General features: G+C 33.6%; 4 protein-coding genes across 6 annotated transcripts; 1 reads left to right on the top strand and 3 right to left on the bottom strand.

Moving 5' to 3' along the window:
- Positions 1-1,497: 1,497 nt before the first annotated feature.
- On the bottom strand, positions 1,498-4,268 carry LOC108228044 (F-box protein CPR1). Of its 2 annotated transcripts, none has more exons than XM_017403513.2 (4): positions 4,085-4,268; positions 2,109-3,272; positions 1,860-1,939; positions 1,498-1,757 (listed from the first exon to the last, which is right to left on the bottom strand). In XM_017403513.2, exons 1-3 carry the CDS (start codon positions 4,135-4,137, stop codon positions 1,900-1,902), a joined length of 1,257 nt encoding a protein of 418 aa, XP_017259002.1. In that variant the 5' UTR covers positions 4,138-4,268; the 3' UTR covers positions 1,498-1,757; positions 1,860-1,899. The 2 variants fall into 2 exon arrangements, with proteins under 2 accessions (XP_017259002.1, XP_063935010.1); XM_064078940.1 differs by having other exon boundaries at positions 1,498-1,779; positions 1,869-1,939.
- Positions 4,269-7,232: 2,964 nt separating this feature from the next.
- LOC108226689 (uncharacterized) lies at positions 7,233-9,323 on the top strand. Its single transcript, XM_017401683.2, has 3 exons — positions 7,233-8,279; positions 8,405-8,505; positions 8,575-9,323. The coding sequence occupies exons 1-3, from the start codon at positions 7,807-7,809 to the stop codon at positions 9,198-9,200; spliced, it is 1,200 nt and encodes a 399-aa protein (XP_017257172.1). The 5' UTR covers positions 7,233-7,806; the 3' UTR covers positions 9,201-9,323.
- A 55-nt stretch (positions 9,324-9,378) lies between these two features.
- Positions 9,379-11,433, bottom strand: LOC108226750 (F-box protein CPR1-like). Its single transcript, XM_017401744.2, has 3 exons — positions 11,274-11,433; positions 9,675-10,805; positions 9,379-9,587 (listed from the first exon to the last, which is right to left on the bottom strand). Exons 1-3 carry the CDS (start codon positions 11,327-11,329, stop codon positions 9,551-9,553), a joined length of 1,224 nt encoding a protein of 407 aa, XP_017257233.1. The 5' UTR covers positions 11,330-11,433; the 3' UTR covers positions 9,379-9,550.
- A 1,172-nt stretch (positions 11,434-12,605) lies between these two features.
- Positions 12,606-19,287, bottom strand: LOC108227905 (uncharacterized). 2 transcript variants are annotated; one of them, XM_017403295.2, is made up of 4 exons: positions 19,204-19,287; positions 18,180-18,908; positions 16,297-17,584; positions 12,606-13,102 (listed from the first exon to the last, which is right to left on the bottom strand). In XM_017403295.2, exons 2-4 carry the CDS (start codon positions 18,817-18,819, stop codon positions 12,907-12,909), a joined length of 2,124 nt encoding a protein of 707 aa, XP_017258784.1. In that variant the 5' UTR covers positions 18,820-18,908; positions 19,204-19,287; the 3' UTR covers positions 12,606-12,906. The 2 variants fall into 2 exon arrangements, with proteins under 2 accessions (XP_017258784.1, XP_017258786.1); XM_017403297.2 differs by lacking the exon at positions 19,204-19,287 and adding an exon at positions 19,017-19,197.
- Positions 19,288-21,648: the final 2,361 nt, after the last annotated feature.

The raw sequence follows: 21,648 nt of genomic DNA, 5'->3' as shown, positions 1-21,648 counted from the left end.
TGGCAGTAAATCAACTCTTAAAAATATGGAAACCGTTCAAATTCTCGCTATACCGAATAAATACAAATTAAAATACAAATAATACTTCAATACGAGTAAAATTCCGGACTTTCATATGTAGAATTACGAATCAACTCTCATACTAAAAAAAAAAACTCTCATACTAAAAAGGAATAATTCAAAGAATTAAAAAAAAGGTTTAAATGAAATACATATAATATTTCGATAAAAAAAGAAGAAATCCGCACATTCATATTTAAACGATTATTGATTAACTTACGTCACTAAAATAATTCAAATATAATTAAATAAGGCTTGTTTATTTTACGGAATATAACTTGATTTCTGAAACATGGTTCTTGAAAAATATTTTTTACAGATAATATTTTCATGTAAAACGTTTTTCTCTATTTTTTGCCAAATATTTTTCTATAAAAATATATGATTTTGTTTTCTTGCCTGTTTGGATAAAATCTTTAGATGTCTTAAATGAAACAAAGCTTATATATTTAATGTATTTTGAGACTCTTATAAAGATAATTTCATAATATTTTTATATTTTTTTAATAAAATTTAAACATCAATATTTTGTTCAAAAAAATAATATTCTAGAAAAAATATTACTGGATAAAACTATATTTTATAAAAAAACTCAAAATACGTGTCAAAAAACCTGCCATAAATGTTTCATATATTTATGCCTCTTATCTACTACGCCATCATATATCAACGTATTACGGAATATATAATATATAATATTACATCTCCCGTAGTAAGAAAAATAAACAGATTAAATATAATAAAATTTCTGAATTCTTCGAATAAACTTTGTATAAATTGGTACCAAGCATAGAAAAAACTTCGACAAATGTCGAATATTGGGGGATCTTTCTTCTACCACTTTTAAGATAACGGGTTCATGTAAAAACAAATTAAATAGACAAGAACACACAAATATTATTGAACCCGTGCTCGCTTTCGCATGACATAATAACATATAAACACCAAGTCAAATGTTATTATAACCTTGTATTCGTGTCGTGATGTTTGGTAGTATGATGCTTTAGTGCAGCTTACTTATTTAATAAAGTTATAAAGTTATTAGAGAAAACTAAATGAAGGTTGAAAAATCAAACTTTTCATTATTACTTCATTGTTCTAATTTATTTAATGAAATTCCTTTATTTCTTGATGAAAAAAGACTCTAAGCAATCGGAATTAAAAGATAACACGAGTAACAACATCAATTCGTTGTTAGTCTATTATACACCCACAAATAAATAAGATTTAATTTTCGCATATTAGTTTAAAGATATAAATAAATATAGAATATGATAATTACATTATATACTTTTTACAATTATAAAAAGTAGAAAAATATAATAATTAAAAGTTATCAAGGAAATAAACTATTAATAAGTAATAGTCACCAGAAAATTATATATACATTTATAAAAGTTTTGATTATGTAATCAATATTAATCTTATAAGAATTCGTTCACAAAAAAGATTAATCTTAAGCCCACGATTTCCTCACATTTCGGTCAATAAAGCCACCATCTGGATTACAACTAAAGAAGCATTAAAACTTGCCAATAACAAAAGATAAGTCCAAACTGAGACAGAAACCGGAAAGTAATGCACAGTAGGCTACTAAATTAGCTCAAAAATATGAAACTTCTAAAATTCCATTCTGCCCACCTTTCTAGTACATTGTCCCTGCAATGCCGAACACTCCGACTTCCTTAATGCAAGAACTAGAACAATATATAAAAGAAGCCAATTTAGTAGTTTTTTCTATCTACTTAGTATAATAAGAAACAAAATGAATGGAACTATGACGATATCAATTATATTACCCAATCAAGTCTACTCCTTTCCTTTTCTCAATCCTTCGTCTTACAGCTTCAACTTAAACCCCTTAGCAAGATAACTGCTCCTGTAAAGAATAAATCTCAAAGGTTAGCAAGATATTATACTTATCCAAATCAACGAGGTTTGACATGCATATATTTCACCCTACGGCAATTACTGCACAATATTTTCTGCTTCTTGATGAAGTCAAATTAAAGTAACATTAATAATGTGTAGGAGATTTAGTTTCTTACATTTGGTCATTCTTTAGTTGTTTCCCTTTATATTTCTTTTTATCTGACTGCTTTAACAGCTTCATCCTGTTGAAATTGGGATCAGAACCAAGCTGAACAAGACTCTCAGTGTACACGAGCATTTGAGACGGAGGTGGAACCCCGCGAATTGTGACATTCTTAACTTCATTCTTTTTATGGTCATACCACACCAGCCTATCCTCGTCCACGGTTATGAATAAATCATTGCGAGTTTTTGAAAATTCATTATGCCAAACAATTGTATAAGGTCCTTGTGTGTCTCGCTGCTCCAAAGACAGTACCATGGACCATGAATTTCCCACTCCATTATCATTCATCAGCCATAAATCCGTACGATAGCCAGAATAATGATCAATTATGCGGAGACATCTATCAAAGATAATCATACCCATGCCGGCAGTCTGATCATTCTCATTGTTGTAAGTAGGATACGGGAGCTCCCTGTGTCTTTCAACTCCCAGATCAAAAGCAAATATAACAGGGGAGTCCTTGGTTGCAACCCAATACAAAGACCCATTCGCATACATACCACGTTTTGTAGTTATGCTGATGTCCTTGGGAATGGCTTCAGCCTGTCTCCATGAATCATTTTTTAGGCTGTATACGGTCACCAACATTCCCCAAATCTGATAATCAAAAATTTTCACAACCTTATAGTCATCATTGAGGTGATCATACCCGAAACCAAATATAGAAAACCCCATAAAACTGGAAGGAAGAGTGAAACTAGTTGGTTTAGGCAACTCTCTAAGCTTTCTCGTTGCTGGATTCCATAGTAAAATATCAGTATTATTCTTCAACAAGCAGACTATGCCATTGCAAGAACCAAGAAACTCAGCACCAGATAGATAAGTCTTGACCGGATCATCTATTTCAACAGCAGGGGAATTACATAAAGAATGCACATCCGCCATGAAAAAGTTGCTACCACTTGAGCAAGATCTTAAAATGATATGAGAATCAGGGTTTGTTTCAATGTTTCTTTGCAGATGTCTTTTGACAAAGCTTGGGCTATCAATAAGAGAACACCATGGTTTACACACACATCTAATGCGAAGGAGATGCTTGACCGGAAGATGCAGTAATATTTCAGGAATCAACTGTTCCGGAAAGTAAAAAGTTCCATCAAGGCATCCCTTGCCGCTGGATGAAAGAAATAACAGACAGCAGTTTAAATATCCAAATACAGATGTAGCTAATAGTTGAATAATACAACAGTTTATAGTTTAAAAGATAAAACAAAGTTCATCAAAGTGAATGCCGCATTATATGTTGATGTGTTATACCAGCCCCTAAATCTACCTACGCCTGAAACTCTAACGTAAATTATAGTCCCAATAACACTTATTTCAAAACTGTAAGCACTTGTAAGTTCAGGATATTTGTTTATGCAAGAATATATGTTATAAATCAAACAAAATCAAACAGATAAAGTATGTTGTAAAACAAACAAAATTAAGCAAATGAAGTATATCCATCCCGGGAAAAAAAGCACAATAAAATACTTTATGTCACACAACAAAGGAGGCATAATGCAATCATGCTGCGGATTCAAAAGAAAATTGGTGAGAACACTTGTATATACGAGTAATAATTAAAAGCAAGAGATATTCTGCAAACTTTCATATATTAAAAAACTTACTCCCATCAATTTATTTTTCATTGCTTATTTTTATTCTTTGTACATCTGTTTAGGCCGGTGCAGTATATCCCCAATTTTTTTCCAAGGGCACTAAGTTCGATCATTGTAAACTTAAGTACACGTAACTGAATCGAACTGGGGCAAATTTACACTGTACCCACTTAGATGTTTTTAGTAAAACCTAAAACACAAAGAGAAATCATAACAAAAAGACATCCCTAGTGGCAAATCACAAACAACTATACAAGTTGGTGTATTCAAGTACAGAAAAAAAAAAAAGAAAAAAAAAGGAGCCCAGTTGAACAAAACTCACGGCGTTGGTGCGGAAGCGGCTATGGAGAATGATTTAGGAGGAATCGACGACATTCTTCACGTCTGGGAGTGGAGAGAGACGTCAAAGTTGTGTCAAATTTATTGTTTTTTGGGGAGGAAGAGGGGGAATGAAAGGCAAATAATCCGCCACTATTTTGGCTCCAAATTAAACGGGCACTAAAGCCACTAACACTAACAAGAGAACGGTCGTGGGCCAGTAATGGTAAAAAGTTAATAGGTTTCCTAACCGGCCCACAGTGACGGTAAATCAGTGTTTAATATTCAGCTGCATAATATATACTTTAATTCTCTTGTCTTTTTTTTTTTTTGGAATATTAATTCTCTTGTCTTGTAAAGTACAGTTGTTTAATTTTTTAAAATTTTTTCTTGATAAAAATTTTAAATATTTATTATTATTCAGGAAAAAATCTTAAAAAGAAAATAAACTTATCTTTTGATGATTAATTGAGTCTTGGTTTTTTACGAAGTCACTAAATTTAAATTTCCGACTTAGCAAAATTGTTAAAGAATGAATTTGATCTCGTCAAATTATTGCTGGATACGGAATTTTCTTCCGGTTAGAAATAGTTAGAGCATCTCCAACGGCGTTGGCTATAATCGTTGGCTAAATTGGACCTGTAAGATATTATGTAAAATTTGCTGAACCTGTAAGACATTTTGCTTCAATGGTACTGGCTATATGGGTTGGCTATAATTTAAAAATAGTATGTTATTAATATTTTAAATTGTTAAAATAGAATATATCAGTTAATATAGTAATAAATGATGTACAATCTTCCTACAGATTTTCTTACAGACCAGTAAATGTTCGACAAATTTAGTCATCCATAGGAGGTTGACTAAATTTATAGACAACAGCTGAGCATGGTTGGAGTTGAGTTTTTGGAGTTGTTGAGACCAGTAAATGTTCGACAAATTTAGTCATCCATAGGAGGTTGACTAAATTTATAGACAACAGCTGAGCATGGTTGGAGTTGAGTTTTTGGAGTTGTTGGCTAAATTTTTTTTATTTTAAGTATGTCAACTCACCTTTTAACCAGGGTGGGTTTTAGATGGTTGGAGATGTGTAATCGCGAATAATTTAGCAATTAAAACAGTTGAAGAGCCTATTCCTCGTTCTTCCCGCCCTCTTTCACGCGAATATATTATAATTATTGAATATTGTGTGATTGGCTGAATTTTAGATTTAAAAAAAAAATGAACGGTTGAAATATTGTTTACCTATTATTATAATATATTTAATTATGATTCCAATATTAACTTGGGATCAAAGGTTTGGAGATGCTTTTACACCTATGTTAAAAATCACATTTCTAAGTTGGGAGAGAATATTTCATTTTCTTCTGTATCTAATTTTTCATGATCTCATCACTATAATTTCGTACCAATTCAACTTTTTTTACTTTCTCTCGTACCTTCAATTTTATTAAGAAGCGGAAATTAGATTGAAAATATGAAACAATCAATCAAAAAGTAATTAATTGATCACAAATTAATTGAATAATAAAGATATATCAATATCAAAAGATTAATCGGCCCTAACGGAGATCAATTTTCCAAAGTAATATCAGCTACAAGGCTAATAACAAATTAGTCCCACAGGAAAGCACCCATAGCAAACCTCTTCTTTTGATCCAAGCTTCCGGTGCAGGGAAGGGCGTATTGAGAGAGCAAGCGATCAAGCTGCCATTCGGGCATGTTTTCATAGTCCGATTTGGAGTACCTCGGATAGTGAACTGGCATCTGAAACAAGCACGATGAAGCTGCTGCATGGCCGCCATATTTTGTAGTCATCTTGCCACGGCTGAGAGGAAGCAGTGAGCCATTGCTTGACCCATCCAACCCAACCGCCATAATTCTTGTAAGAGTATTGCGAGTAAGTTGTAGAATATTAGGCGAGTGATTTAACGAACGAGTATGAATTTATAGGATTGGAAGCTGCAAACCTCCGCAAAAGTCGGTTACAAAACTAATATATTCCTGCGCGACAGTAACCTGCCAGCTGTAAACTAGAGTGTTACAAGTAACCAAGCGTCGGTAACTAGTAAGTTTGATCGGACTTGTTTTACATAGGGCGGGATTCCCCGCTCGATCCCAACCCGATCCCCGCCCGGTTCGGATCGGGGATGGGGGGGGCGGGGAGGGGATCGGGGAAAGGTTTATAAAAAATTCGGAGATCGGGCCGGGGTCGGGGATTGGTGTCTCCGCGCTCCGATCTCCGACCCGATTATATATATATATATAAATAATAATATATTTATATATATTATACTAAATATATTATTAAAAATAGATAAACTTTATAATATAATTAAAAGTAAAAAATAATCTTTATTTTTATTGATTGATTATAAATATATTGTAATATAATATATTTTATAATTTTAAATTATTGTTTATTTATATTATAAATCAATTTTAATATGATTTGAGGTTGAAAATATAAGATAATATTATTTTATTATTATATTAGGAGTTTGTAGTTTGTTTTTTAATTAAAAAGTATATTATATATTATAAAATTATTATGTTTTTATTAAAAAATAAAATTCGCCGAAACCCCGCGGGATCCCGTTCCCCATTTGGGGCGGGGATCGGGGTCGGGGATAGCACTCCCCGCCTCCGAAGTGCCCCGTGCCCATCCCTAGTTTTACAGCTGTAAATTCACTTTTAAAATATAAAAATATGATTTAAATCATGATACATTCTCTTTTTTTCCTAGAAATAAAACATCAATAAAATTCGAATTATATCAATGTTAATGAATTGAAAATTTTCTATTCCATAATTTTTTTGGGTACAAATTAGTCCGCTGATTATAGATTTGGACCCACTAGTAGAATGGTTTGGAACAAATTATTGGGTAGCATAAAACCTGTGAACTCATTATAATTATTTTAACTGTGGTGCATACACAGTTGAGTCATGCTCTAAACCAAACTCCACAGAATTGAAGGAAGAGAAGGAAAGTCCAACACAAACATACAGTGCAACACCGATAAACAAACAATGTTCCCACATTATGCTCCCTTATACAGACAGATAAATAAATACTATTACCATGCTATCTTGCTCTAAGGCAACTCTTCTTTCTTATACACGGGCAAGTAATGTGTCATTCCAAAATAATTTTATGGAAAATAGTAAAATAGGAAAAGAAAAATATAATGAAAGAATTATGTACAAGTTAGTAATATTTTAAACAGAAACTTTTGTTTGATTTGAACTAGAGAAGAGAGGAATGCAAAGAGCATAATCATAAAGAAGAGAGAATAAGTCCAAGATGAGAAGAATCTAAGGCAGGTTGACATGTCCAAAATGCTCACATGCCCAGTCTGAGCATCCTAATACACAAACAACAATCAGGGACCCAAGCAGCAACAGTCATATACACCACCACTCGTCCTCTCCTTTTCTTCTAAATTTTTATGTATAATTGTATAAACCTTCCCACCTTTTGACTTGGCCGACCACAAACAATTATCTAAGTCTTAAGCATTACTGGTAATTTTTGTTCTACAGAAGCTGAATCATATCAATTTGGCAATATTTACATGCCTAATGCCATTAAAAGGAAACTCCCATTCACTTTTCTTCTCTCATCTGTCGAGAGACATAGCTAGCTTGCTCACCAAAAACCTACTTTTTATAAGCTGTGGCGGGCTATATTTTTTTTTCCCTGTTGGATTTTAGCTTATATGTATGGCATTCCTCAGTTCTTCACCGCAAAACTCAGTACTCAAAACCAGCAAACAAAGAGGCTCATCAAAACGCCATAAACAACCGTCTTCATGGGACCAAATCAAGAATCTACTCACTTGTAAATATATCCAAACTGCTACGGCCCTTCAGAATCCTCCCCAAAACAACACTAATGCTACATTAAACGGTGCTTACGCAAAGCTAGGACATTGCAAGTATACGTGTGGTTTTGAGGACGTTGCTCATGGAAACACTAAAGTTATTCACAGACCCGATAACTTGTCAGGAAACAGCTCCTCCGGACGAGAAACCAGCCGGAAAAATGTTAGTGGGGTCTTGCTGTCATCATCGTCCAGATCCTTGGCTAGTAATGCTTCAGGCAGATCTAATTCTTTCTCAGCTTCTTCGAGAAGAATGCAATTTAGGAAACTTTCCGGCTGTTACGAATGTCATCTGATTGTCGATCCTAGCAGGTATTTTCTCTATTACATTCATAGCTACTCAACTTCATATCTACTGTCATTTCAATTACTAGAGTTAACATTTTCTGAGCTATACGATACGTTTAACATAATGACTAGTGACGACTAATATTAAGGTATCCGAGTCCAACAAGTACAATTTGTGGCTGCCCCGAGTGTGCAGAGATCTTTCTGAATACTGAAAGTTTGGAACTTCATCAAGCTCTTAGACATGCTGGTATGTGAACACTTTCTCTTTTTACGCGTGAATTATAATACGGTGTAAAATGTAAATTAAATGATACAGTGTCGGAGCTCAGTCATGAAGATTCGGGCCGAAATATTGTAGAAATGATATTCAAATCAAGCTGGCTGAAAAGAGACGGTTCATTCTGCAACATCGAACGTATACTAAAAGTGCGCAACAGAAAACTTACTATCCAACGTTTCGAAGATTGCCGTGACGCCATTAAGCTTCGCGCTCTCGCAAACACGAAGAGAAACCCTAGGTGTGCTGCTGACGGTAACGAACTACTAAGGTTCCATTGCACGAGCCTCATGTGCGCGCTCGGCGCCCGTGGCTCATCCAGCCTCTGCGGCTCGATGCCCGGGTGCGGAGTTTGTACTATAATCAGACACGGGTTTCCAGGGACCCATTTTGCTGATCATGGGAGCGGGGTCCGCACCACTTCGAGCAGCGGCAGGGCCCATGATTGTTTTGCTGGGACCTCTACACGGAGAGCTATGCTTGTTTGTCGTGTTATTGCTGGGAAAGTGAGGATGGCAGCGGAGGGAGATGGTTTGGTAGCTGCGGGAGGTTATGATTCTGTCGCTGGAATCGTCGGGGTTTATTCCGATCTTGAGGATTTGTATGTCTGTAATCCTAGGGCGATCCTTCCTTGTTTTGTTGTTATTTACAATGCCATGCTATAGAGTTTTTGCTGAATTAAATTTACTGTAGTCGTTTATGTTGAAATATAACGTAAGATCCATTTGGAAGAACGGTTCTCAGTATGGTATCAGAGCTATCTGAGCTAAGGAAGTAATTTTTCACTACACTTTTTGCTCATCTTCGTTCAACTACATTGTCATTTCATACACAAATCCTCTATTATCTTTGATCCAAGGACTAGAACAATATATAACAAGGTCAATTTATTTATCACATAAACTTCAGTATCTCACTCATAGAAAAAAATGGAATCAGAAAATAGAGCTAAAAAGATGTAAATCACAATACCCAACCAGTTCTCTCAACTTCTTTTACTCCATCGCGTAGTGTCTTACAGCCTCTGGATGAAACTAGAAAGAAAGTGGCACCTGTAAACACATTAATCCTCAGATGTTAGCTAACACTAAAACATCACTTAAGGTATTTATATACTGGTATACAAATGACATGCTTACATATATGTATAAACCTTCAGCAGCTCCTCTGCTTCCGGTTTGAAATCATAAGTGAAGGAAACAAGACTCTCGGTGTAGGCAAGCGAAGCAAACCTAACTGGAATTCCATGAATCACGGCATTCTTAACTTCATTCCTTTCAATGTCATACCACATAAATTTGAATTTATCGGCATTCACTGCTAACAGAATATTATTCTGAATCTTTGAGAAAGCTATCGGCCAAACAAAATTAAAAGCTCCGAGTATGCCAGGTTGCTCCAATGCTAAGAACTTGGACCAAGAATTTTCCAAACCATTATTGCTTTTCATCCAGATATCCGTTCGAGATCCGGGATAATGATCAATCAAGCATACACATCCATTAAAGACAATCAGACTCAGATGATAACTATCAGTCTTGTTCACACCATCAGGAAGCGGGAGCTCCCTGTGTTTCTCAACTGAGAGATCAAAAGCAACAATAATGTGAGGGCCCTTGGTTGCAAGCCAATACAAAGCCCCATTAACAAACAAACCAAAATTCATCCTCAACCGAATTCTATTCGTAATAGTTTCAGCTCTTGACCATGAATTGCTTTTGAGGCTGTAAACACTCACCATGATGCCCTGAAGCTGACTGTCAACAGTTCTGACAACCTTGTAATCATCGTTGAGATGATCATACCCGAATCCCACAGCGTCTGACCCCATAAGCATGAATGGAATAGGAATATTAGTTGGTGTAGGTAATACTCTAACCTTCTTAGTTGCGGGATTCCATAGTAAAATATCGATATCATTCTGCCACAAGCAGACCACGCCATTACAGGTTCCAACAAATTCAGCACCAGATAATTGAGTCTTGAGCGGGTCAGATATTTCCATAACGGCTAAATCATTCAAGGAATCCACATTTGCTAAGTAAAAATTGTTACCTTCCGGCAAAGCTTTGAAAATTATACCAGAGTCAGGGTTGCATTCAGTGTTTCTTTGAAGATGTTTATTGACGAAATTTGTGCTATCAATTAGAGAGCACCAAGGTTTACAAACACATCTGCAACGAAGAAGATGCTTGACTGGGAGACGAAGTAATATTTGAAAAACCGAGTCCATAGGACAATGGGAAGGTTCGTTGAGGTCAGCATGGCCGCTACATGAAATAAGTGTAGGACATGTTAGCATATGCCTCAGTTAAAGAAACACATTCACAAGTAGCTACTCTGGCTCCTTCCGTCTTATCCGATTGTTAACATTTTTTTGAGAGAGTTCGGCAAATATTTTAATATAATATAGTTTTATCTTTAATTTTTTTCTGAATAAAAATTTAATGCTCAAATTCTTATTCAGAAAAATAAATTATGAAACAATATTTTATGTACGACTTGAAATACGTGTCAACAATGTAAAAAAGTGTTAACAATCGAAAATGCTGTCAAATAATATATGTGAAAAGGGCAGAGATTCTAGTAAAGGATGAGACATGCCTGAGTGGGTGTGAATAAGATTCGACAACACAATTCAAGAAACCAAAACTTAAACTAAAAAATGCATAAAAATCATGATAATGTGTAGTAGATTGTAAGCACCAAAAACAACTTAGAAGGATAAACAAACTCACAGTGTTTGTGCAGGGGGAGTGGATGCGGAGTCCAGTTGAGAAGGATTCATCGACATCCTTTTACGAAGAGAAACCTCAAACTCGCTGTTGAATCTGGAGCAGAGGGAGAAGAGGAGGTAATATAAACATGATACGAGGAACAAAGGAAGCCATGTAAGATTAATATAGAGATCTGCATTTAGTCAACTTTTGTTTTTTTAGGCACTTGGTACTATTTTTTATTGTGTTGGAGTATTATTTTTTGTAAATAATGTGCATCCTTGCACGAGATTCCCCGGGACGGGCAAGTACGTACATAGTTTATTTTTTATTATTTGACGATTCCGGGGACGCGTATATACTTATTTTTTATTGTGTGATGTTTTGACTTTTGACACACACTTTTAACTTTTAAGTGTTTGACTAGGTAGTTAAAAATATTATTTTTGATTGATTTTTTTTGTGAATTAAAATTTTGATTATATATTTTTGTTCAAAAAAATAAAAAATAACATTTTTAACTACCCGATCAAAGGACTTAAAAATGTGTGTCAAAAATAAAATGTCAAATAATAAAAAACAGAACGAGTATTAGTCAATTACTCAATTATCAAAAGTCAACTTAATGATAGCGAATTTTTTTTTTCATTTTTAAAAAAGTATGCAAAAATATAACACTTCATATAGCAGTAGTCTTTAAAAAACTTAAGCAGCAAAAAAGTCAATAACGATATGTGCATATAGAAGTAGTCTTTAAAGTACTGTACATATGTCCTGTATTTATATTATCGAATTTTCTATGGTGTGCCCATGGGCACACAATAGTCACTAACTCCCATGAAAATACTAACTATTGATTGGTGGATGAATTATAAATATTAATGGGTCCCCTGCATTCACACCAATTCCACCAATCAAATGAAGTTATTTTCATGAAAGTTGGTGCTTATTGTGTGCCCTTGAGCACACATTAGAAAGACCGTTATATTATAAGCATTACCATAAAATCTTCGGGCGAAGGAAAATAGAATTAGCATCACCATGAAATCTTCCTATGGGCGAAGGAAAATAAAATTTTCATGAACAGAATAGTCTGGCTACATGACACTAAATTATATGTACGATAACTTTTATCAATATATTTTGTATGTATTAGAAAATATTACAGGATAATTATAGGAGGAAACTAGTAATAAGTAATAACTATATAGTATCTTTCGCAGGAAAAAAGTAATAACTATAATAATAATTATAAAGAATGGACTGATAATTTGACGGCCGAACTATGCAATCACATCTGTTGTAAGGATGAGACTTTCATGATTAATGTACAAAACAGGGTATAACGGATAATTAAAAAAAAAGTTGTAATATCTCAACTTACTATTTTATATAACATTCACGAATATACCAACGTCTAGAAGTACTATTGTCTGGAAGTACTGTTATGTCTAAAAATACTATTATGTACATTTTTACATGCAAAATGCTCTGTACCCAGGAGTTACCCTAAAAAATTTCCCAGTGTGTACATAAAAAACACGTCACATGTCTGTCACATCATTTGGGAGAAAATTTGTCTGTCACGTCATTTGGGAGAAAATTTGGGATACCTAGCATCACTCGTTAGGAACTCCAATAGAAATAACCAAAGTCAATCATGGATCTTGTCGGGATGAAAAAAGGGATCCTCTTTGTTTGTGTAGATTGTGAATAATTGTTTAGAGTAGTGCTTCGCCAGTTCTCTGCACAGTTCAATGCCCTTGCTTGAATGCTGTTTCAACTCCTCCACAGACTTCCGCAACTCTAACCCACTTCCGCCTGTAAGAAACTCAGCCATAGATGTACCCCTAACATATGTAAAGAAGGTCCTTTATTACAATACGATTCCCATTAACAAACAGAACTGAACACACTTATGGTTATGTAATTTCTCTCAGTAGAGAGGAATTTTTGTAAGAAAAGGGCACTAACTAGTAACTACAAATGCTACATCCGCCAATATTGCTTCAAACCTTATAAATATAGCAACACTGAATAAATATAATATGAACATCATATCCGATAACATGCAACAGCTTTTACTAAATCAAATAGGTTTAAAACCTGATAGCTACAAGACTTTGACATAAGCAAGTATCTTACTCCCTCTGTCCCAACCATTTCTTTACATTTTCCTTATTGAGATGTCCCATCACTCCCATCCAATTCTTTACATTTCAAAACAAACCAAAATAGTAAAATTTTATTATATAAAATCAACTACTCCACCTACTTTCCTCCACTATACTTACTTTATACATTAGATATCAACCGGTTCCACCACTATCTTCACGTTTTCTTACTTCTCCACTCAAACTTTATCTATTTCTTAACCTCTGTGCCCAACCCAGATGTTTAGCCCAACCCAAATGTAAACATCTGGGTGGGACATGGGGAGTACTTGTTACTACAGTAATACACAGAGAAAGACAACCCCACAAAGAGTTGTATGTTACTATAAGGACAACCCAATAAAGAACTGTAATCAATTACTTTACTCCAAAATTAATATTAATTTTTATGAATTATTAAAATTATTGCTCTCCAAGATAAGTAATCACCAACAGAGTCATGACAAATAGTATTTTTATAATTCCAATCCGAAGATCTGATAAGCATAAGCAGCAAATTGAGGGATTAAATGGTTATTTCATTACTCAACTAATTCCCAACTTGCGAGTAAGTCAATGAGCTGAAAAAGCTTGCAGTCAACTAATTATACCATTAGAAACTTGCAATTAGATTTCTGCTGTTAAAAACGTTAAAAATTTAACAGAAATTCTGACTTGGCTGACAACTGTAGATTTAGGTGGCATTGTATATGTCAAGTCCGACACTAACTTATTTATTCTTTGACCTGAACCTATCTACTAAACCCAACTTAAACGTATTGTTTAACACATGCACAATCAGAATCCCTTGGTATAATAATAAATCCCTAGAGACTATACTTCACCAATTTATTTTAAAACCATCTTTATCTTCAACAGACATGAAAACTGGTGATATGGCCTCAACTAAAATCAATAAACCTTTTCAATCCTTTATTAACCACACCCATGTCATCCCTCTATTTAAATTCTTAAAAAATAAAATCACCAAGATCTATGATGCCCGATTTTAAACATCTGGGGAATCATGCCCAAAGTTGTAACTGATGAGCACTCTAAATCAGAGAAACAAATTCATTTGATAATGCTTTGTAGGACTTGGGTAGGACATGCAAAGCCGCCAAAGTTGAAATAGATATTAAACCAGACCAAGGAAAGGATAAATTTATGAGATTTTAGTTGTAAGGATTATAGTTGTTGACAATAGAAAGAAGGTGAAGGTGAAAGATCCAGGTAAATTGAATGTGATATAAGAGAAAATAAGATAGAAATTAATATGGTAGTTAAAGAAGGTGTTGACGACGGGAGATGTGATCGGCTACAAAATTCGATTAGGTTGGATAAATTGGAAGATGAATGTGAGCTTAAGCGGTTGCTTAATTTGCGTTCAGAAGATGATGATCCATTTAACCAAATGAGTGTGGAAGATGTTGGTTTAGTTATGTGTGTGTATAAATAAATTTTTCTAAACCCAGATTAACAATATTAAACAGAGAGAAAGGGGGTAAAAAAGTTGAGGTTTGGGTCTGATTTTGTTATTCAGGTTGGACGATTTTAATTTAGAATGAATTAAACTTGTGAATCAATTTTATATGCATAAATGATTTTTGTAAATCATTTTACCAACTAGTGCTTAATATGAGTTCCAAGAGACCTTTCGTGAGTTGAGCTACTCTCTAAGTGTAGCTGATAGCATAAGACTAATTAAATTATAACGCAACAACCAACAAGTAATAAAATATGCTACTGACCCTACAGTATATGGTTCTTTGCTAAATTCTGATCCATCTTTATCTCTTTTATTCTCACTTGATACAATTTGGTCTTGGATAATAGAGAGTTGCCGGTATCCCTGTTCGACTTCTTCCTTGAAATAAATATCGGAAGCACCATGAGTATAATAGGCACAAACACATAGATGAGATTTGAGAACTAAAGTCCACACTGGAATATATAAAACAGGAGTTTCTACAAGCCCCGATCTGAATTAAGGTACCTAGAAGGTGTCCAAGATCATCAACAACGTGGAAATTTAGAATACTTAGCGTCAGGCAGTCAGCCGTCTCTTAACATTTTCTCTTTAAAAATTTATTAATTGTTATGTATTACTTATAGGAATATTTTATTTTTTTTAAAAAAAAAACAATAAAAGAACCAGCTCAGATCCGGATATCCGGTTTTTTTTGAAAATTTATGATCCAGATAAAGAGATCCGAATCCGAATTTGTAGGAAAAAACCCGCGGATCAGATATCAGGTCCGATATTTACGGATCAGATATCCAAGTTTTCGGATTTCTTAATTTGGATACCAGACTGGAAATTAGGATAATCCGGTTTTCGGATTTTTATGCTTGCCCCTAGTGAGCAGAGTTGTAAAATTGGTAAGCATAAGAATATCAATTGATCAGTTGATGTCTAGTTTGCTTGATGCCAATTTTTCATTGCCTAGATTGTGTTAAACCAAACAAAGAGATTTTGCCACACCTACAGAAATATAACTTGCATAGGATGAAATTTTTTGGTCAGAGAGGAACTCATTATCAGTCCCAATCGGCTACTTAAGTGTCAAAATGGCATATGGATTATTAAAAAAATTCTGGCAACTAAATAAAAAGGGTGTAAACCAAAAGTAGCTTTAACATTTGAAAAACGAGGAATAAACCAGAAATACCATAAAATGCAAGAGACTACACAATCAAACAAACTAAGCTGTTATTTACTGTTCTAACAGGGTACCTAATGTGTATCTGATCTAAATGCATTTTTGATATTAAACAAACAGATAAATCTTATAGATAAACACAAACACGCCAAAAAAAAAAAACTCTGTTTGCACAAGTGACCAGCATGAAACTATATGTGCATGTATAATACTTGGTATGTTACTAACCTATAGGCATCACGGAGACTGAACCCTCGGTTGTTGCGGTGTATTGCTCCTTTGATAGACTGCTCGTCAATTGTTTGCTGCCGATAGAGAGCACATACAGCTTTCATACACATCTTTGGGTCCTTCCCAAAATCAGCAAGCATTTCAGCCTCGAACTCCCACTTTGAAGTATGACTATCTCTCTTCCTTCTCAATTGGGACATAATTTCTGGATAGTTCATATCATCACATGATATATTTTCAGAATCACCCGAAGCTTCACCATGGTCAGAATTTTTTGATATACTATTGCCGCTGTCTGATTCTATTAATAGAGAATCTTCACCGTCAGATTTCACAGAAATATCAGAACGATCATCAATAAAACCCTCCATGCTTTCATCGCTGCTCTCCGTTGCATTCTCATCTGTACTAGCATCATCACTATCATCTTCTTTGAAATTTCTAGGTTCATAATTTGTTTCCAGAGCATTCAAATTGCTCTCAGTATTAGGACTTTTCTGTAGCCAATTATCACTAAATTTTCTTAAACTCGCTAAGCGTCGTTTTGAAATAGAATATGGGACTCTGTTCCGTAAGACAGCAGCTCGGACTGAGCTGACGTTAGTTACAAGCTGGCTAATTGGTACATCATCATCATCATCATCACCACCCCCACCTTCACCAACAGTAACGACTTCGGGTTCTCCTTTCCTTTTGGGTGTTGAGGCAGCATTTCCAAGAGTCACCAGCCTCCTTTTTGATGCAATTTTATGAACACCGTTTCCTAATTCAGTACCATGCACAGGGGAGCTGTTCGATCGGAAATCCATGACAGATTCAGGCTGAGTATCAACATTCAGGTTCGGAAGTTGAATATCTTCATCCTCACTGTCACTGTTAACAATATTTGCGGCTCTTCTTCTTTTACGAGTTGCATTAAGTGGAGAATTCTCTTTGCCACCAATCATGTCCTCACAACTCTGGTGTAGAAACGTTTCCTCAATTTTATTATCTGAAGCACATTCTTTAACGTTCAAATTTATACCCAGATGATCAGTTGAAACAGTTTTATTATCTTCGTTCTCCCGAGTACTTGCATTAGGAATTATCATTTCATGTTCACCATCAGTATCACCAATGTCAATAACACCTGTGGAAGCACGTCTGGAACCACCAGGGATAGATGATGCCCTTGTTCTTCTGGGGCTTCCTTCTCCATATGCCAATTGCTTCCTAACTTGGCTTCCACGTACAGTTCTAGTTCCAGTTCCAGCAAGGCTAGGTGCATCAGTTGCAAGTGTTTCCTCTAGACAAAAAAAAATGATCATAAAATATCTAAAGCATGGCACACTTTTGATAAATAAGATTCATAGTTGCCATTTGATTATGTCTATATAGAAAAATGCGACAGAAAAAAAATAAATACATACGAGCTTGCCTGAGATGAGTTCTAATACAAAACGGAAGGAAGATATACTCCCTCAATAGTGTTTATGGGTTCTATCAGAAAATTTATTTTCCTAAACAGTTACATCTTAGAATAAAATTATACAAAAGATCACTCAACACAGTGTATTATATATTATGACCTAGTCACGATTGACTAGGATAATGTGTTGAGGAGCAGAGCTAGTGAAGAGGCAAGCTAGAAATCGTAATCAGATCTTATGTGTGGCAATTATCCATCTCGGCATGTCATGGACTACAAGTCCTCAAATATGCAACACAATATTCAATATACTCCACTTTTTATTTTATTCGAAAATAGGTGAAAATGTGTAAGATCGTAGAACAAGATAACTCAAACTTAAAAAATACATAAAATAGATGGCAGATTTAAAACTTAAAAGGCTGTCTGTGAACTGAAAGAAGTCAACAAGTTCTCGTCATATGTACATTACCTGATACCTTTAAATTATTGGTTACTTCAATAGAGGGTTGGGCACTTGTTATCACCCCAGCGACATTATGCATCTCCCCTCTGGAGTTCTTGACTGTGCTTTCTGCTTGCAGGTGTGTGGAGCACTTTAGATGCGATGATCCATCTCTTAAACGATCAACTAATCCCACCTCCTTGCTTCCAGTTTCCCGTATTCCTGTCTCGCTTTTCACCTTTCCAGCCATGTTACAGTCCTTGTTCCTACCCTCCAACTTCATCACTTGTAACTCAAGCACCTCAAATTTCGCCTTCCAAACCTTAACCTCACTTTCAGCCTTTCCCTTCTCAGCCTCAAAAACTTTCTTCTCCGCCATTAATTTCAACACTTTCTCTTCCAATTCCTCCTTTCCTCTATCTTCATTACCATTTTCCAGTACCCTCTTCTCGAGGTCGTCGTACTTTTTATTTAAAACCCCAAACTCTTCTTTAATTTCAAGATTTTCAGCTACCACAACTCTAAACTTATCCTCGAGACACTTGAATTCACTATTCTTCCGTTCTATCACCAATTCCAAGCCAGCACACTTTTTCTTGCACTCCCTCAATTGTCTCTCCCAATCAACCCCTAAATCTACACTCTTTGTACTCTCCACTACATCCATAATCGCAAACTTTCAAAAATCAATCCCTTGTAAAAACCCACACAAACATCAACCATAAAGAGCACTTTCAGCCTGTTTCTTGAAAAACCCTAATTCAAAATATCCCATATGATAAATCAGAACTTGAAATCATTTCAGAAAGTGCTGTGAAGAACATAAAGATCCAAGAAACTACAAAACCATGTAAAAAATCCTACCTTGCATCAAACACTTTGGAGATTAAATTCAAAAATCTCCCATTACTCAAAAAATTATATGAACAGAAAGATTAATATGGCAGCTACTTCTTTCTTTGTACTATAAAAACAGAACAGAGAAGCGCAATATACACATCATTATTGTTCAAACGTAAATAAGAACTTGAGTAGTTTGCAGAGCGATCACCTTGTCGAACTCGAATCCTCGTAAATCGTAACTGCTGGGAAACCTTTCTCTGTGTAAATAAATAAATAATAAATAGTGACGATCATAATAAAAAAATAAGAAATAATAATAATCATCTATACTATCTACACTATCTACACTATACTATAAAAAGCCAACATGGTATAATTTGTACTCGTACAAAATTTTAGTTTGGTACACTCCTCTAAAACTAAAAATCTTTTATATCTTTAAAATTATAAAATTATATTTAAAAGATATAATTTAAAATTATATCTTTTAAATATAATTTATAATTAGTTGAAAAAAGATGAAACTATTGTTAATAACATATATTAATATTAAAAAATACTTATAAATAAATGTATAACTAATTATAAATATACAATTTTGAATATCTTTTGTCTAAAATACATATAAATAATTGAAAACGCTATTTTTTAATTATAACGTATTCCACTCGAAATTTAACTCTAACATTACAAATATGAACCATTACATAACATATGAAGATATATGATATATGAAAATTTTGATTTAAAATTAATTGAATAAAAAACTTTCACATATCAATATCAGAAAAATATTTATAGATAGATAATAAATTGTGAAAGCTAAATTTCCGTTAGAAGATATAATCAGTTGGTTAATATAATTTAATTAGAATTCAATTCACTAATACTAAAATACTAATAAAATGACGTTACGATTTAAATTATAATTAAGAATTAATAATTTAAGAATTATATAGGCGCCCGTGTGCACGGGTTAAAGGCTAGTAATTATATAAAACCGGACATCTTGTTCGTGTTATTGACCATTAAATCGATATTTTGTTTTCTGAATCATCGAAAGTGGTTCTAGCTTCAGTTCCGATATTAGTTTTAACTTGATCAAAAATTTATAAAAAAATTTTAAATTATTCCGACCCGAATCAGTTACATACAATGAAGTTTAATTTATAAATTATTATCCAATTTAATTATATTTTAATCTCTTATAAATAATTTTATGAATTATAAATTGGTTAACAAGAACTTAAAAATTAAATTTTCAGATTTATAAACTTACTTTATTTTATGTTTTCTTTTAAATTTTTAGAATATATAATTCATTCTATATTTATGATTATCTAATTGATTAATTAAAACTATTAAATTCTATTATATTCACATTATTATTATCAATTATAATACTTAATATTTAATATAATCTATATTCACTCTAAAATTCATATCAAAATATTATAATCTCCATACAAATCACTATTACAAGTAAAATAATTATTAAATATAAGTATATAAGAATTACTTACTAATATAATATATTATGTATTATACTATTTTTTTAATAATTTTAATATTTATTATAAAAAATAATTTTATGAAAATCAAAAACTAGATCGTATTTATTTCCCAATTTGTAAAAAATAGTGATTCAGATTCAGGTTTGAATTTCTATAAAAAGAATTTGAATGAGATATGTGGTCCGGTTTTCTGAAAAAATATCTAAATGTTCGAAATTTTTTAAAACCAAAAATCCGGATAATTGATTTTCGAATTTTCATACTCTCCCATAAGAAAAAGTAAATTATAACACAAAACTATTCAAATGCGTTTTACATTAGCATTTTTTTTTTTTTACATGGACGTTGTGTTTGGTTTGGGGAATAGAATGGAATGAGTATAATTACTTGAAATTAATAGAGATAGGAAGAAAGTTTTGGAAAAAATTTGAAGGAGTACAAAACTGCTATAACTAGATTTGAGAAGAAATTGAAGACATAAAAGAATGTAATTTCTTAAAAATTATCTATAAAATAGTTGTTTTTTATTTTATTCTTTCCGAATCATTCACCTCAACGAAACGCAACCAAACTAATGTAACATTAGTGTTTAAAGGCATACCAAAAGGAAATACTACTGGACTTGTTCGTTAGATTTAAGGCCCAGGCCCAAGTTCAGAGCTTGCGGTGCTTGGTTCTAGGCCTATGTCTCTCCATGTGTTAATAATAAGTCCTCGGCTTTATATCAACGTGGGCGGATTAATTTAGAAGGAAAAGAAAAAAACACACTTGGGCGGATCAAATTGCAAAAATCGCCCTAGCTGTTCCAAATTATAGAGAAGTAATGTGCTTGAAAAATTGAACATAGAAACGTTCAAGAAGTTTTTTTTTAAAATCAACGTTCAAGAAGTTTTGTAATCTTAATTTAATGTATTTTTTCAATCTAATTATGATTCATATTCTTTTAGCAATGATCAAAATTTCAAGGAAACTTTGACACTACCATACAAATATTATAAATGTGGGCTACTCCATGGACTAATGATCGAATTCAATTCCTCAACATAGTTAGCCTTTAACACTAGTATAAATAAATTTAGAAATGTGCCAACTACAAGACCAACCGGCCACAACATTTAATTCGCAAATGAAAATAAAAA

This window comes from Daucus carota, chromosome 6 (assembly GCF_001625215.2).
Source record: "Daucus carota subsp. sativus chromosome 6, DH1 v3.0, whole genome shotgun sequence".
NCBI classification, from domain to species: Eukaryota; Viridiplantae; Streptophyta; class Magnoliopsida; order Apiales; family Apiaceae; genus Daucus; species Daucus carota.
This window is presented reverse-complemented; position numbering and strand designations above follow the sequence as displayed.

Excerpts from the sequence above, each read along its gene's own strand:
- LOC108228044 (XM_017403513.2), bottom strand. The coding sequence starts at position 4,137 with ATGTCGTCGATTCCTCCTAAATCATTCTCCATAGCCGCTTCCGCACCA. Across the intron at positions 3,273-4,084 it reads GCCGCTTCCGCACCAACGCC|CGGCAAGGGATGCCTTGATG; the intron begins GTGAGTTTTGTT and ends TCTTTCATCCAG. Across the intron at positions 1,940-2,108 it reads CAACTAAAGAATGACCAAAT|GAGCAGTTATCTTGCTAAGG; the intron begins GTAAGAAACTAA and ends TATTCTTTACAG.
- LOC108226689 (XM_017401683.2), top strand. The coding sequence starts at position 7,807 with ATGGCATTCCTCAGTTCTTCACCGCAAAACTCAGTACTCAAAACCAGC. Across the intron at positions 8,280-8,404 it reads CTGATTGTCGATCCTAGCAG|GTATCCGAGTCCAACAAGTA; the intron begins GTATTTTCTCTA and ends ACTAATATTAAG. Across the intron at positions 8,506-8,574 it reads TCAAGCTCTTAGACATGCTG|TGTCGGAGCTCAGTCATGAA; the intron begins GTATGTGAACAC and ends TAAATGATACAG.
- LOC108226750 (XM_017401744.2), bottom strand. The coding sequence starts at position 11,329 with ATGTCGATGAATCCTTCTCAACTGGACTCCGCATCCACTCCCCCTGCA. Across the intron at positions 10,806-11,273 it reads ACTCCCCCTGCACAAACACT|CGGCCATGCTGACCTCAACG; the intron begins GTGAGTTTGTTT and ends TATTTCATGTAG. Across the intron at positions 9,588-9,674 it reads CTGAAGGTTTATACATATAT|GTGCCACTTTCTTTCTAGTT; the intron begins GTAAGCATGTCA and ends ATGTGTTTACAG.
- LOC108227905 (XM_017403295.2), bottom strand. The coding sequence starts at position 18,819 with ATGGATGTAGTGGAGAGTACAAAGAGTGTAGATTTAGGGGTTGATTGG. Across the intron at positions 17,585-18,179 it reads CAATAATTTAAAGGTATCAG|AGGAAACACTTGCAACTGAT; the intron begins GTAATGTACATA and ends TTTTTTGTCTAG. Across the intron at positions 13,103-16,296 it reads AGTCTCCGTGATGCCTATAG|GGGTACATCTATGGCTGAGT; the intron begins GTTAGTAACATA and ends TACATATGTTAG.